Genomic DNA, 12,205 nt, shown 5'->3' with positions numbered 1-12,205 from the left:
CGACGGCAAGGCAGAGAACCGAGAAGCAGCCTCCCTCACGCTCCCTCCTTGATGCTGTACTGGCTTAGAATACACCTTGACCCGCATTCTGAAACGCTTTGCTCTCTCACCACGACTATTCTCCAAGGCCACAGAGATCATTAGCCGGGTTCTCTCGAGTGTTTCTCCTGTTAATAACGTAGAAATCATATTAATCTGCCGCTGGAATCATAGAAACACCCTTAAAAACCCTTGTCACTTCAACTAGAGCCGTGTGAAAGGAGCGGAGGTGCAGCACACAAGTGTTTCAGCATATGGGCCCAGCGTCTCTCCTTTGAGTCTCTTCTGTGTCTGTGATGCCGGTGACAGGCGAGCACAAAGGCACACTATTCAAAAGGGCCACTCAGAGGGTCCCACCATACTTAAGCCTGTGAGCTGCGGCGTGGCAACACTCGGGAGGCACACAGACATCATTAGGAAACACGTATTACCACGAGGAAGGGGAACAAAAGAATTCAAAAGAGGGAAGGTGAAGGAAGGGAAGAAAGACGAGGAGGAGAATCGGGGAAAGGAGGAGGGGGAGGAGGGGAGGGAGACGAAGGAGAAGAAGGGAAAGGAAAAATGAGGAAAAGGATGAGAGTGAGAGGAAGGAGGAGAAGGAAGAAAAGGGAAAGGAGGAGGAGGAGGAGGAAGAGAAGAAGGAGAAGGGAGAGGAAGGAAGAGAAGAGGAGGAGAGAGAAGTAGAAGAGAAGTAGGGAGAGGAAGGAGGAGAAGAGGAGGAGAAGAGGAGAAAGGGGGGTAAGAAAGGAGGAGCAAGAGAAGGTGAGGAAGGAGAAGAAGAAGAAAGGGAAGGAGGAGGAGGAGAGAAATGAGGAGAAGGAGAAGAAGCGGAAGGAAGAGTTGGGAAAGAAGAAGGGGAGGAGAATGGCGGAAAGAAGGAGGAGGAGGAGGAGAAAGCGGAGGAGAAGGAAAAAGAGGAGGAGACCGAGGAGGTAAAACCGAGGACGGAAAAAGTAAAAATAATAATAATAATAATGATAATAATAATAATAATAATAATAATAATAATAATAATAATAATAATAATAATAATAATAAAATAAAACAAAAAAAGCTGAAAAACATATATAAGATGATAACTTTTCACACAAGCCTAAGACGCGCTGTACCGCCACTAACCATCCAGTGTTGAAGGCGGCTTGCAAACTTGACCCATCACACTCCCTCCCTCCCTCCCTCCCTCCCTCCCTCCCTCCCTCCCTCCCTTCCCCTTTTAGTCAGTTAGTCAAAACGAAGTAAAATAAAGTACAGTTATCGTCTTAGGTAAGCAAACTCGATCACTTACAAACGCCGTGATGACGAGAAGTATCAAGTGTCTCTCTTTAATCTCATAAAAATCCTCTAATGACCTTCGAAAATAATAGTGAAGCCGACGCCGTGATAATGAAAGGATTAAATTTCTTGCTGGGACTTAAAAGCCAAGTCAAGAGTTAAGAAGAGGCAGGGAACAAGAAGGTTTTGCTCTCAAGTAGATGGAAATGAGATGATAGTTAAAGACTTCCTTGTGTGTGTGTGTGTGTGTGTGTGTGTGTGTGTGTGTGTGTGTGTGTGTGTGTGTGTGTGTGTGTGTGTGTGTGTGTGTGTGTGTGTGTGTGTGTGTGTGTGTGTGTGTGTGTGTGTGTGTGTGTGTGTGTGTGTGTGTGTGTGTGTTATTGTTATTGGACTTTTTATCAGTATGCAGAAGAGAGAGAGAGAGAGAGAGAGAGAGAGAGAGAGAGAGAGAGAGAGAGAGAGAGAGAGAGAGAGAGAGAGAGAGAGAGAGAGAGAGAGAGAGAGAGAGAGAGAGAGAGAGAGAGAGAGAGAGAGGAGAGGAGGAGGAGGAGGAGGAGGAGGAGGAGGAGGAGGAGGAGGAGGAGGAGGAGGAGGAGGAGGAGGAGTTAGTCATTGAAGTGAGTGAATGAATTGCTGAATGCTTGACTAATTGCTGAATTTATCGACTGATTGACTCACTGATGGCCTGGTTAATTCATTCATTCATTATCTGACTGACTGACTGACTGATTAATTAAATGACTTGACTGATTAATTAAATGACGTACTGACTGACAGACTGAATTAACTAGTTGACTTACTGACTAATTAACTAAATGACAGACAATCTCACTACTTAAGTGACTAACTGACTCATTGACTGTCCGACTGAGCGACTGAGCGACTGACTGACTGAACTACGGCACTCCAGTACAGTATGACCACAGGACACTTCACAACATTTAAAGCTGCCCCACAGACACCACGTACTCCACAGTGCAGTGAGGGCAGCTAACAATAGACACAATTAAAAGTGTAAGACAGATCACAAACACCATCAGGATGCAAGGGACGCTGGCTGGGACTTGTGGGTCATTCCCGTCACGTGCACAGGCGACCATGGGGGAACACCTGCCCTCTGGTGGTGGCGCGTGCAACACAACACCACAACAGCACGACGGAGGCCACCACCACCTAACAACCATTTTACAAGCAGACAGGGCGAATACAAACTTTCTCATTCATACAAGGGAAGCCAGTATCAACTAACAAAATATTTTACAAACAAAATATCGTATTAGAAGAGAGGGCAGTACTACTAACAAGAATTTAACAAGTAGACAGGGCTAATACAAGCATTTCCATTCACATGATACCAACTAACAACAATATACAAGTGTACAAGGCGAACACAAGCTTCTCTATTCGTGCAAGAGAGGGCAGCACCTACTAACAAGAATTTAACAAGTAGACAATTGATGCCGCAAAGAATAACGACTGATGAAAAAATAATGCCAGAAAAGATAGAAAATTAAAAAAAGAAAAAAAGATAAGGAGTAATAACAAAGGTAAAAAGAAAAAGAAGAAGAGTAAAGAATGAAATATAAATAAATAAGAAGTAATTGAAGGAAAATAAAAAAAAAGAAAAAGGGGAAGAGTAAAGAATAAATTAGAAAAAAATAAGAAATAATTGAAGGTAAAAAAAAATAATAAGACAAGGATGAGAAAAAAATAGCAACGAATGAAATAGAAACTTGGGGAAAAATTTAAAAGTTAACAAAAAAAGACCAGGAAAAGATGCCATCTTAGAAAATAAATAAATAAAAAGAATATTAACCACAAAACAAAGAAGTAAAAGAAGAAAAGAAGAAAAAGAAGAAGATGATGAAGAAGATGAAGAAGAAGAAGAAAGATGGAAAGAAAGAAAGAAAGAAAGAACGGAAAAAAATAATAAAAAAGATAAAAATAGAAGAAGAAGAAGAAAAGAAAGAAAGAAAGAAAGAAAAGAAAATAATAGAATAGATAAAATAGAAATATAAAATAATAATAATAACAATAATAATAATAATGATAATAATAATAATAATAATAATAATAATAATAAAGTTGAGAATAATTTGAAACTAATGAAGGAAAACGTCAAAAAGAAAACGTAAACCAAGGTCGTGTTTCTTCTTTTTGTACAATAATTATAGAGAGCAAGTGAAGATGACTCGGTAATTACATCAATATTCTATGTAAATCCTGCTTGTATAGTTAATTACTTATTTTAACAGACGTAATTTTTTTTCTTCTTCATCATCATTATTACTATTATTATTATTATTATTATTATTATTATTATTATTATTATTATTATTATTATTATTATTATTTTATGTTTTTATTTTATCGATTCTATTATTTTCTTATTTTCTTTTTTTCTTTCTTCTTCTTCTTCTTCTTCCTCTTCTTCTTCTTCTTCTTCTTCTATTTTTATTATTTTTCTTCTGTTCTTTCTTTCTTTCCATCTTTCTTCTTCTTCTTCTTTTTCTTCTTCTTCTTCTTCTTCTTCTTCTTCTTCTTCTTCTTCTTCTTCTTCTTCTTCTTCTTCTTCTTCTTCTTATACTTCTTTTTCTTCCTCTTCTTCTTCTTCTTCTCCATTCGCGTTTCCCAAGAGTGAAAGGTTGGCGCCATGTATGAGTCTCCTCCAGCTGTTTCTATCCCTTGCACCTTCCTCTGTGACCCCATCCCTTGCAGTTCTACCCACAATTCCATCCCTCCATCTCAGTCTCTGCCTTCCCTCGATGTTCTTCCCTCACCTGGTTTTCTTCAGGCTCTTTTAATCGGTTCTCTTTTTGCTACGTGACCAAACCATCTAATTTTCTTATCGTTTTATCACTTTTTAATGCATTTCACTCCTCATATCCACCACAAGAGGTCACCAGTCTCGTGTTCCTCCGCTCTGAACACCCCTCGCCTCCATTACATCTTTCATGTGGAATTGATTTGACTCACCGACTGCGATCCGTTTTGTATTGACTTTCTGCAGGGCGGCAATGAAGCTGACTTTTTATTTGATTTTTACGATTCATTTGATCTTTTTAGCCCATGGTCAGAGAGAGAGAGAGAGAGAGACAGACAGACAGACAGACAGACAGACAGAGAGTGGGAGCAGTTTAAGGTTTCGAAATGAAGATTTTTTTTTAGCTGGCAACACTGAAACAGGTTTAATATGTGTTCAGTATTGTTATGTAACTGTGTGTGTGTGTGTGTGTGTGTGTGTGTGTGTGTGTGTGTGTGTGTGTGTGTGTGTGTGTGTGTGTGTTCCTGCCTTCTTATCTTTTCTTCCTTTCCTCCTGTGCTCCTGTATGTCTGTCTGCCTTCGTCTGTCTGTCTGTCTGTCTGTCTGTCTCTCTGTGTGTCTATTTATCTGTTAATCTATCTGTCTGTTTGTCTATCTATTCGTCTATCTATCTATCTATCTATCTATCTATCTGTGTGTCTGTCTGTCTGTTTATTTATCTATTTCTGTCTACATGTCTATCTATCAGTCTGTCTATCTGTCTATCTATGTTTTTATTTATCTGTTTGTCTACATGTAAACAGGCACAGGTTTTGACTCTACACAGCAGACTCAATGTTTCTTGCAAGTAACAGACACGAGGAAAAGAAACAGTAAAGTTAAAACTGCTGGGAAGCATCACTGACCAGTCTTTTAGGAACACACCTGCACTTTGCCACGAGCTGAAGCATTCCACGTGTAGGTTTTATCGTCTTTTTTGCCTTCCCCTACGTGACATTCTAGAGACAAATACTGGGGCGCATTCACCTCTACCCTGGCAAACACAACTGGCATTTCTGTTCTTCAGAGGAATATCAGTGAGGGAAGCTTGTATCATTTAGTCTTTGTTTGAAGTTATCCCACGAGTCCCAGAAAATGTTCCAAAGCGGTAGTCGAAAATTGAAGGATAAGTGTCTTGAGACCTCCCTCTTGAAGGAATTCAAGTCATAGGAAGGTGGAAATACAGAAGCAAGCAGGCAGTTCCAGAGTTTGCCAGAGAAAGGGATGAATGATTGAGAATACTGGTTAACCCTTGCATTAGAGAGGTGGACAAAATTAGGGTGAAAGAAAGAAAAAAGTCTTGTGCAGCGAGGCCGCGGGGGGAGGGGAGGCATACAGTTAGCAAGATCAAAAGAGCAGTGTAGCATGAAAATAGCGGTAGAAGACAGTTAGAGATGCAACATTGCGGCGATGAGAGAGAGGCTGAAGACAGTCAGTTAGAGGAGAGTAATTGATGAAACAAAAAGCTTTTGATTCCACCCTGTCTAGAAGAGCGGTATGAGTGAAATCCCCAGACATGTGAAGCATACTCCATACATGGACGGATAAAACCCTTGTACAGACTTAGCAGCCGGGCGGGGGCCGGGGAGAAAAACTGGCGGAGACGTCTCAGAACATCTAACTTCACAGAAGCTGTTTTAGCTAGAGATGAGATGTGGAGTTTCCAGTTCAGATTATAAGTAAAGGACAGACCGAGGATGTTCAGTGTAGAAGAGGGGGACAGTTGAGTGTCACTGAAGAAGAGGGGATAGTTGTCTGGAAGGTTGTATCAAAAGTTGATATATGGAGGAATTGAGTTTTTGAGGCATTGAACAATACCAAGTTTGCTCTGCCCCAATCAGAAATTTTAGAAAGATCAGAAGTCAGGCGTTCTGTGGCTTCCCTATGTGAAATGTTTACTTTCTGAATGGTTGGACGTCCATGAAAAGACGTGGAAAAGTGCAGGGTGGTATCATCAGCGTAGGAGTGGATAGAACAAGAAGCTTGGTTTAGAGGATCATTAATGGATGATAAGAAGAGAGTGGGTGACAGGACAGAACCCTGGGGAACACCACTGTTAATAGATTTAGGAGAAGAACAGTGACCGTCTACCACAGCAGCAATAGAACGGTCAGAAAGGAAACTTGAGATGAAGTTACAGAGAGAAGGATAGAAGCCGAGGAGGGTAGTTTGGAAATCAAAGCTTTGTGCCAGACTCTATCAAAAGCTTTTGATATGTCTAAGGCAACAGCAAAAGTTTCACCAAAGTCTTTAAAAGAGGATGACCAAGACTCAGTAAGGAAAGCCAGATCACCAGTAGAGCGCCCTTGACGGAACCCATACTGGCGATCAGATAGAAAAGGTTGTGAAGTGTTTAATGTTTAAGAATCTTCCTGTTGAGGATAGATTCATAAACTTTAAATAGGCAGGAAATTAAAGCAATAGGACGGTAAAGCAATAGGAGGTATTAGAACGGTCACCCTTTTTAGGAACAGGCTGAATTGAGGCAAACTTCCAGAAAGAAGGAAAGGTAGATGTTGACAGACAGAGCTGAAAGAGTTTGACTAGGCAAGGTGCAAGCATGGATGCACAGTTTCGGAGAACAATAGGAGGGACCCCATCAGGTCCATAAGACTTCCGAGGGTTTAGGCCAACGAGGGCATGGAAAACATCATTGCGAAGAATTTTAATAGATGGCATGAAGTAGTCAGAGGGTGGAGGAGAGGGAGGAACAAGACCAGAATCGTCCAAGGTAGAGTTTTTAGCAAAGGTTTGAGCGAAGAGTTCAGCTTTAGAAATAGATGTGACAGCAGTGGTGCCATCTGGTTGAAATAAAGGAGGGAAAGAAGAAGAAGCAAAGTTATTGGAGATATTTTTGGCTAGATGCCAGAAGTCACGAGGGGAGTTAGATTTTGAAAGATTTTGACACTTTCTGTTAATGAAGGAGTTTTTGGCTAGCTGAAGAACAGACTTGGCATGGTTCCGGGCAGAAATATAAAGTGCATGAGATTCTGGTGATGGAAGGCTTAAGTACCTTTTGTGAGCCACCTCTCTATCATGTATAGCACGAAAACAAGCTGTGTTAAACCAAGGTTTAGAAGGTTTAGGTCGAGAAAAAGAGTGAGGAATGTACGCCTCCATGCCAGACACTATCACCTCTGTTATGCGCTCAGCACACAAAGACGGGTCTCTGACACGGAAGCAGTAGTCATTCCAAGGAAAATCAGCAAAATACCACTCAGGTCCCCCCAACTAGCAGAGGCAAAACGCCAGACGCACCTTCGCTTAGGGGGATCCTGAGGAGGGATTGGAGTGATAGGACAAGATAAAGATATGAGATTGTGATCGGAGGAGCCCAACGGAGAAGAGAGGGTGACAGCATAAGCAGAAGGATTAGAGGTCAGGAAAAGGTCAAGAATGTTGGGCGTATCTCCAAGACGGTCAGGAATACGAGTGTCATATGCGTGGTTCGGAATTGTTCATTAGGTACGCATTGGTTGTCAAATAAAGTGGTGGATGAAAGGAATAGTCTCAGTAGTGATGTTGTTTGTGCTGAAGCATTAGAGAGCGTCAAAAGAAGGTCAGATAGATTTATAGATGAGACAGGTGGAAATAGGAAGGTATGTTTCATGTATGGACTGCCACGTGTAGGCCTGATGGCTTCTTGTAGCTTTATTTATTTATTTATTTATTTGTTTGTTTATTTATTTATTTATTTATTTATTTTTAGGCTCTTATGTTCTTGTTTTACTTCTCCGTTTGCTTCACTGTACTAGTTTGTAAGTGTTGTGTCGACTTCATTCATGGCTACTGATCGGTCTGTCTCAAGGAAACTTATGACTGTGTAGCTTCCCTGGGCTGCCTCCAGCTGTCCCTTCCCGCACACTGCCTGGCTCGAAGCTGAGTAAAGCCCTTTCACTGGTATTTGACACATCTTCCCTTAATTACTAACCACTCTGAGGCATCTTTTCTTGTTCTATTGACATGTTAAAACGTTAAACTGGCCAGAAATTGCTAAATCTATTCTTTTATCCCCTTCTTTCTGTAGGTGCTTGTAAAGATTGCATACTTTGCTTTTAGTAGTGTGAAGTGTTGCTTATCACAGTGAAGATCCTTTCTCTAGTTTACTTACGTCCACGACTGCCAGCCTCTCTTACACTTAGGATAAGATTAAAGTTTAGATTAAATTTTCACGACCGCAGTTCAAGTAAGTGTTTGTATTACCTGTGTGATTTACGTTCATGGCGATTGAGTCCCTCTTTTCATCACGTTGTTGTCGAGAACTCTGCTAACAACGGCCATCAAGGAAATTGTTTTGTGATTACCGCATTCTTTACCGCTCTTCTTTTTAATTTGTGTCAGGAACTTTTGTAGCTCTAGTTGCCAGGGTGTGTGTGTGTGTGTGTGTGTGTGTGTGTGTGTGTGTGTGTGTGTGTGTGTGTGTGTGTGTGTGTGTGTGTCTTTTTTTTTACTTGTCTTTATCTGTCTTTGTTCATTTGTTTGTCTTTCTGTTTGCTTTCCCGCCTTTCAACTTTCCTGTCTCTCTCCGTCCGTCTGCCTGTCTCTCTGTTTGCTGCTTTGTCTCTATCTGTCCATCGGTGTGTTTGTCTGTCTGTCTGTCTGCCTGCCTGTCTATCTATCCGTGTCTGTTTGCCTCCGTCACTAACTATCTCTGGATTTGTCTGTCTGTTTGTCTGTCTGTCCCTTTATCTTTCTGTCTATCTATTTGTTTAACTGTCTGTTTGTCTGTTTATCTGTCTGCCTGTCTCTGTTTTTCTGTCTATATACTCGTATATGTCTGTTTATCTGCCTGTCTGTTTTCTGTCGATTTATCTGTCTGTCTGTTTTCTTCGTTGTCTACCTTTCTATCTCTATGTCTGCATCTGTCAGCCAGGCTGCCTGTCTCTCTTTCTGTCTGTCTGTCTATATGCTTCACTGTCTAATAATTATCGTTCTGTCTGTTTGTCTGTCTGTCTGTTTGCTTCTCTGTCTGTCTATCTCTCTATCACTCGGTCTGTCTGTCTGCCTGTCTGTCTCTCTGTATGTCTGTTTGCTTCTCTATCCCCATCTGTCAGTCGATCAGTCTGTCTGCCTGTCTGTTTGCCTCTGTCTCTGTTTATCTATCTTTCGTCTGTCTGCCTGTCTGTCTATCTGTCTGTCTGTTTGCCTCTCCATCTGTCTGTCTATTTGCCTCTCTATCCCTGTCTGTCTGTCTGTCTGTCTATCCCTGTCTGTTTGCCTCTCTATCTCTGTTTTATCTATCCGTTGCCCGTCTCTCTGTATCCAGACGGGAACAACCTTGGCTTCAGGGAGTAGACAGAACGCCCACGCACACCCAGCACGTCCACGCCAGAGAGGCAACTGTGGCGTGTGGAGTCGAGAAGCTGGTGTCAGTCCCGCGGCGGTAAGCTTGCTGCGGCTTTTGTGTGTACTCTGCTTTATTTCGTAACGTTAGGTGTGTGTTGGCGCAGAGGAAGGGAAGAGGGATAGGAGGGGTGGCGGTTATATAAAAGAGAGAGAGACGGTAAGGTTGCAAAATACACATTGTGGTGTGTGGTATTAAGAGTATTGAGATCAGTCATTGTTTTCGTAACGCTGTGTAAAGGAGAAGAGAAGGAAGAAGGGAAGAGAGGGGAAATTATATAAGAGAGAGAGAGAGAGAGAGAGAGAGAGAGAGAGAGAGAGAGAGAGAGAGAGAGAGAGAGAGAGAAGGGGGGGGGGTAATGATGCAGGCCAGATATTGTGAAGGTGTGTGGCATTAAAAGTACTTAGATCAGTCATTGTTTTTGTAACGCTGTGTAAAAGAGAAGAGAAGAAGGAAGGTAAGAGGGAGGAAGTTATATAAGAGAGAGAGTAATGATGCAGGCCAGATATTGTGAAGGTGTCTGGCATTAACAGTACTTAGGCATTATGGGAAATACAACAGATGTGACTCGTAGGCTTACATAGAAAAATACATAGATCCGTCATTCGAACACACACACACACACACACACACACACACACACACACACACACACACACACACACACACACACACATACACACTCACCCTGTAGCAGTGTCACAGGAAGGAATGGTCTTGATGTCTTTGTCTTTCACTCATTATTCATTAGTGTCACTGAATCTTTGGCTCCTTTTCTTTCTTTCCTTCTTTTTCTTTTTCTTGCTTTATTTCTTGCTTTGTTTTTCGTGTGAATCCCGTGAAACCGCTTATTTTCTTCTTTCTCTTTTCTTGTGCCTTCATTTTCTTCCTTTACTCTGTTTTCTTTCTTTTCCTCTCCTTTGCTCCTCCTCCTCCTCCTCCTCTTCCTCCTCCTCTAGCTACAACAACAACAACTACTACTACTACTACTACTACTACTACTACTACTACTGCTGCTGCTACAACTACTCCTTCTTATCCTCTGAACTTGTTAATTGGATGCCTCACACCTATCGCTGCTTCACTGAACTAAATATTCTACTTGTAACTTCTTTCACCTTTATTCTCTTCACCTCATAAAGCAAGACTTAGCTAGTGTCCTCTGTTACGACCACTTCCCCTGTTCCGCCGGTCGCTACACTCAGGCCAAGCCCCAGCCAGCCGCCTCGCCACCTCACCCGTCTCGATCCCGCCCATGAGGATCCCCGAGGCTTCGTTCCGAGCGATGGTAGAGCTGCCCGGCCCAGGAGCAGGCAGTTCACATTAGGCTCTCTTTCCACCACCTTCTTCTACCTGTACCTGCTGGGTCCCCCTACCCTGGTGGTTAGACGTGAGTGGACTCCTCTGGGCTGGTCAAGTGCAAGCACCGGGGTGTTTCTCAACTGTTTAATTCGGATTCGCGTAAAGTATTGTAACTATAGAGCTTTTATATATATATATATATATATATATATATATATATATATATATATATATATATATATATATATATATATATATATATATATTACCTTTGTAAAAGTAAAATTATAAGATATATTATCTATTACAACTTTAGTATTCTTACGTGGTACGTGATCGTAACACCTCACTTTCATCTCTCACATTGGTAAATTATGGAAGTACCTGCCGCCTTCTGTTTCTCCTCTCTTCCTTTCATCTCTCACACTGGTAAATTATGAAAGTACCTGCCGCCTTCTGTTCCTCCTCTCTCCTATAACTTGAACTGTTTGAAGTGATCGGTTGTCAAGCCACTGAACAAAACACTGGCAGTTAATTATAAGTGAAGCTTTCATTAACCTGTCTTATCAAGTCTCTCTCATCGCCGCAGTGTTGCATCTCCTGCCATCTTCTACCGCCATTTTCACGTTAACTGCTCTTCTGATTTTGGTAACTCCATGCCTTCTCTTCTCCCGCTGCCTCGCTGCACAAGGCTTTACGATATTTCATTTATGCTCTGTCCACCTCCCTAATGCAAGAGTATTATCATTCTTTCATCCCTTTTCCTGACAAATTCTGGAACTCCCTGTCTGCTTCTGTATTTCCTCCTTCCTATGACTTGAACTCTTTAAGTTAAGAGGGCCGTTTTAAAAGCTTTATCCCCCACTTTTGTATAATCCTTTTGGCCTTCTCCCTCAGGGACTGGCAGCCCAGTGGCTCTTTTTTCCTAGGCCTTTCTAACCCTTGGTGATGCGTCTCTTACATAAAAAAAAAAAAAAAATTAATTTATATATTTCCCTTGACTTGTACTCAATGCCCATAGAAAGACAGTAAGGGACAAAAAGCCTTATTGATGATTAAACCTCACTTTTCCTTCATGAATAATCTCAAATGATTAGTAATGCCACCTCGGCAAGTCCTCCCGGGAGCTGCGTGTCTCAGCAGGAACACGCAGGGAGGGAGGGAGGGAGGGAGGGAGGGAAAGGAGGAAGGAGGGAGGGAGGGAGGCAGGAAAGAAAAGGAGGGAGGGAGGGAGGGAAAGAAGGAGGGAGGGAGGGAGGGAAAGAAGGAGGGAGGGAGGGGAGTACGAGTAGCAGAGAGCAGAGAAACACAGGCTGTCTCTCTGCGCACTGTTTGTCGCCGGGGAGAGCTTGGTCGTCGCCTCCTGCCTTGCTTTCTACCCCGCCGCTCGTCTTCTGGGTCACGTCCATCGCTGAGGAGAGAGTGACGGCAGGAGGTGGGGAGTG

The 12,205-nt window shown here is 42.2% G+C and overlaps 1 protein-coding gene across 1 annotated transcript in view; it reads right to left on the bottom strand.

Annotated features, from left to right (window-relative positions):
- Positions 1-243: 243 nt before the first annotated feature.
- LOC135108955 (uncharacterized) overlaps positions 244-12,205 on the bottom strand; it is a 100,887-nt gene continuing 88,925 nt past the window's right edge. Inside the window, exons 3-4 of the mRNA XM_064019857.1 lie at positions 12,047-12,171; positions 244-330 (exon numbers count right to left, since the gene is read on the bottom strand). Coding sequence (XP_063875927.1) covers positions 244-330; positions 12,047-12,171 — 212 coding nt within the window. The remainder of the gene's footprint in view (positions 331-12,046; positions 12,172-12,205) is intronic.

Source organism: Scylla paramamosain, chromosome 18, assembly GCF_035594125.1.
Source record: "Scylla paramamosain isolate STU-SP2022 chromosome 18, ASM3559412v1, whole genome shotgun sequence".
NCBI classification, from domain to species: Eukaryota; Metazoa; Arthropoda; class Malacostraca; order Decapoda; family Portunidae; genus Scylla; species Scylla paramamosain.
The sequence above is the reverse complement of the archived record's forward strand: the minus strand, read 5'-3'. Positions and strand labels throughout refer to the sequence as shown.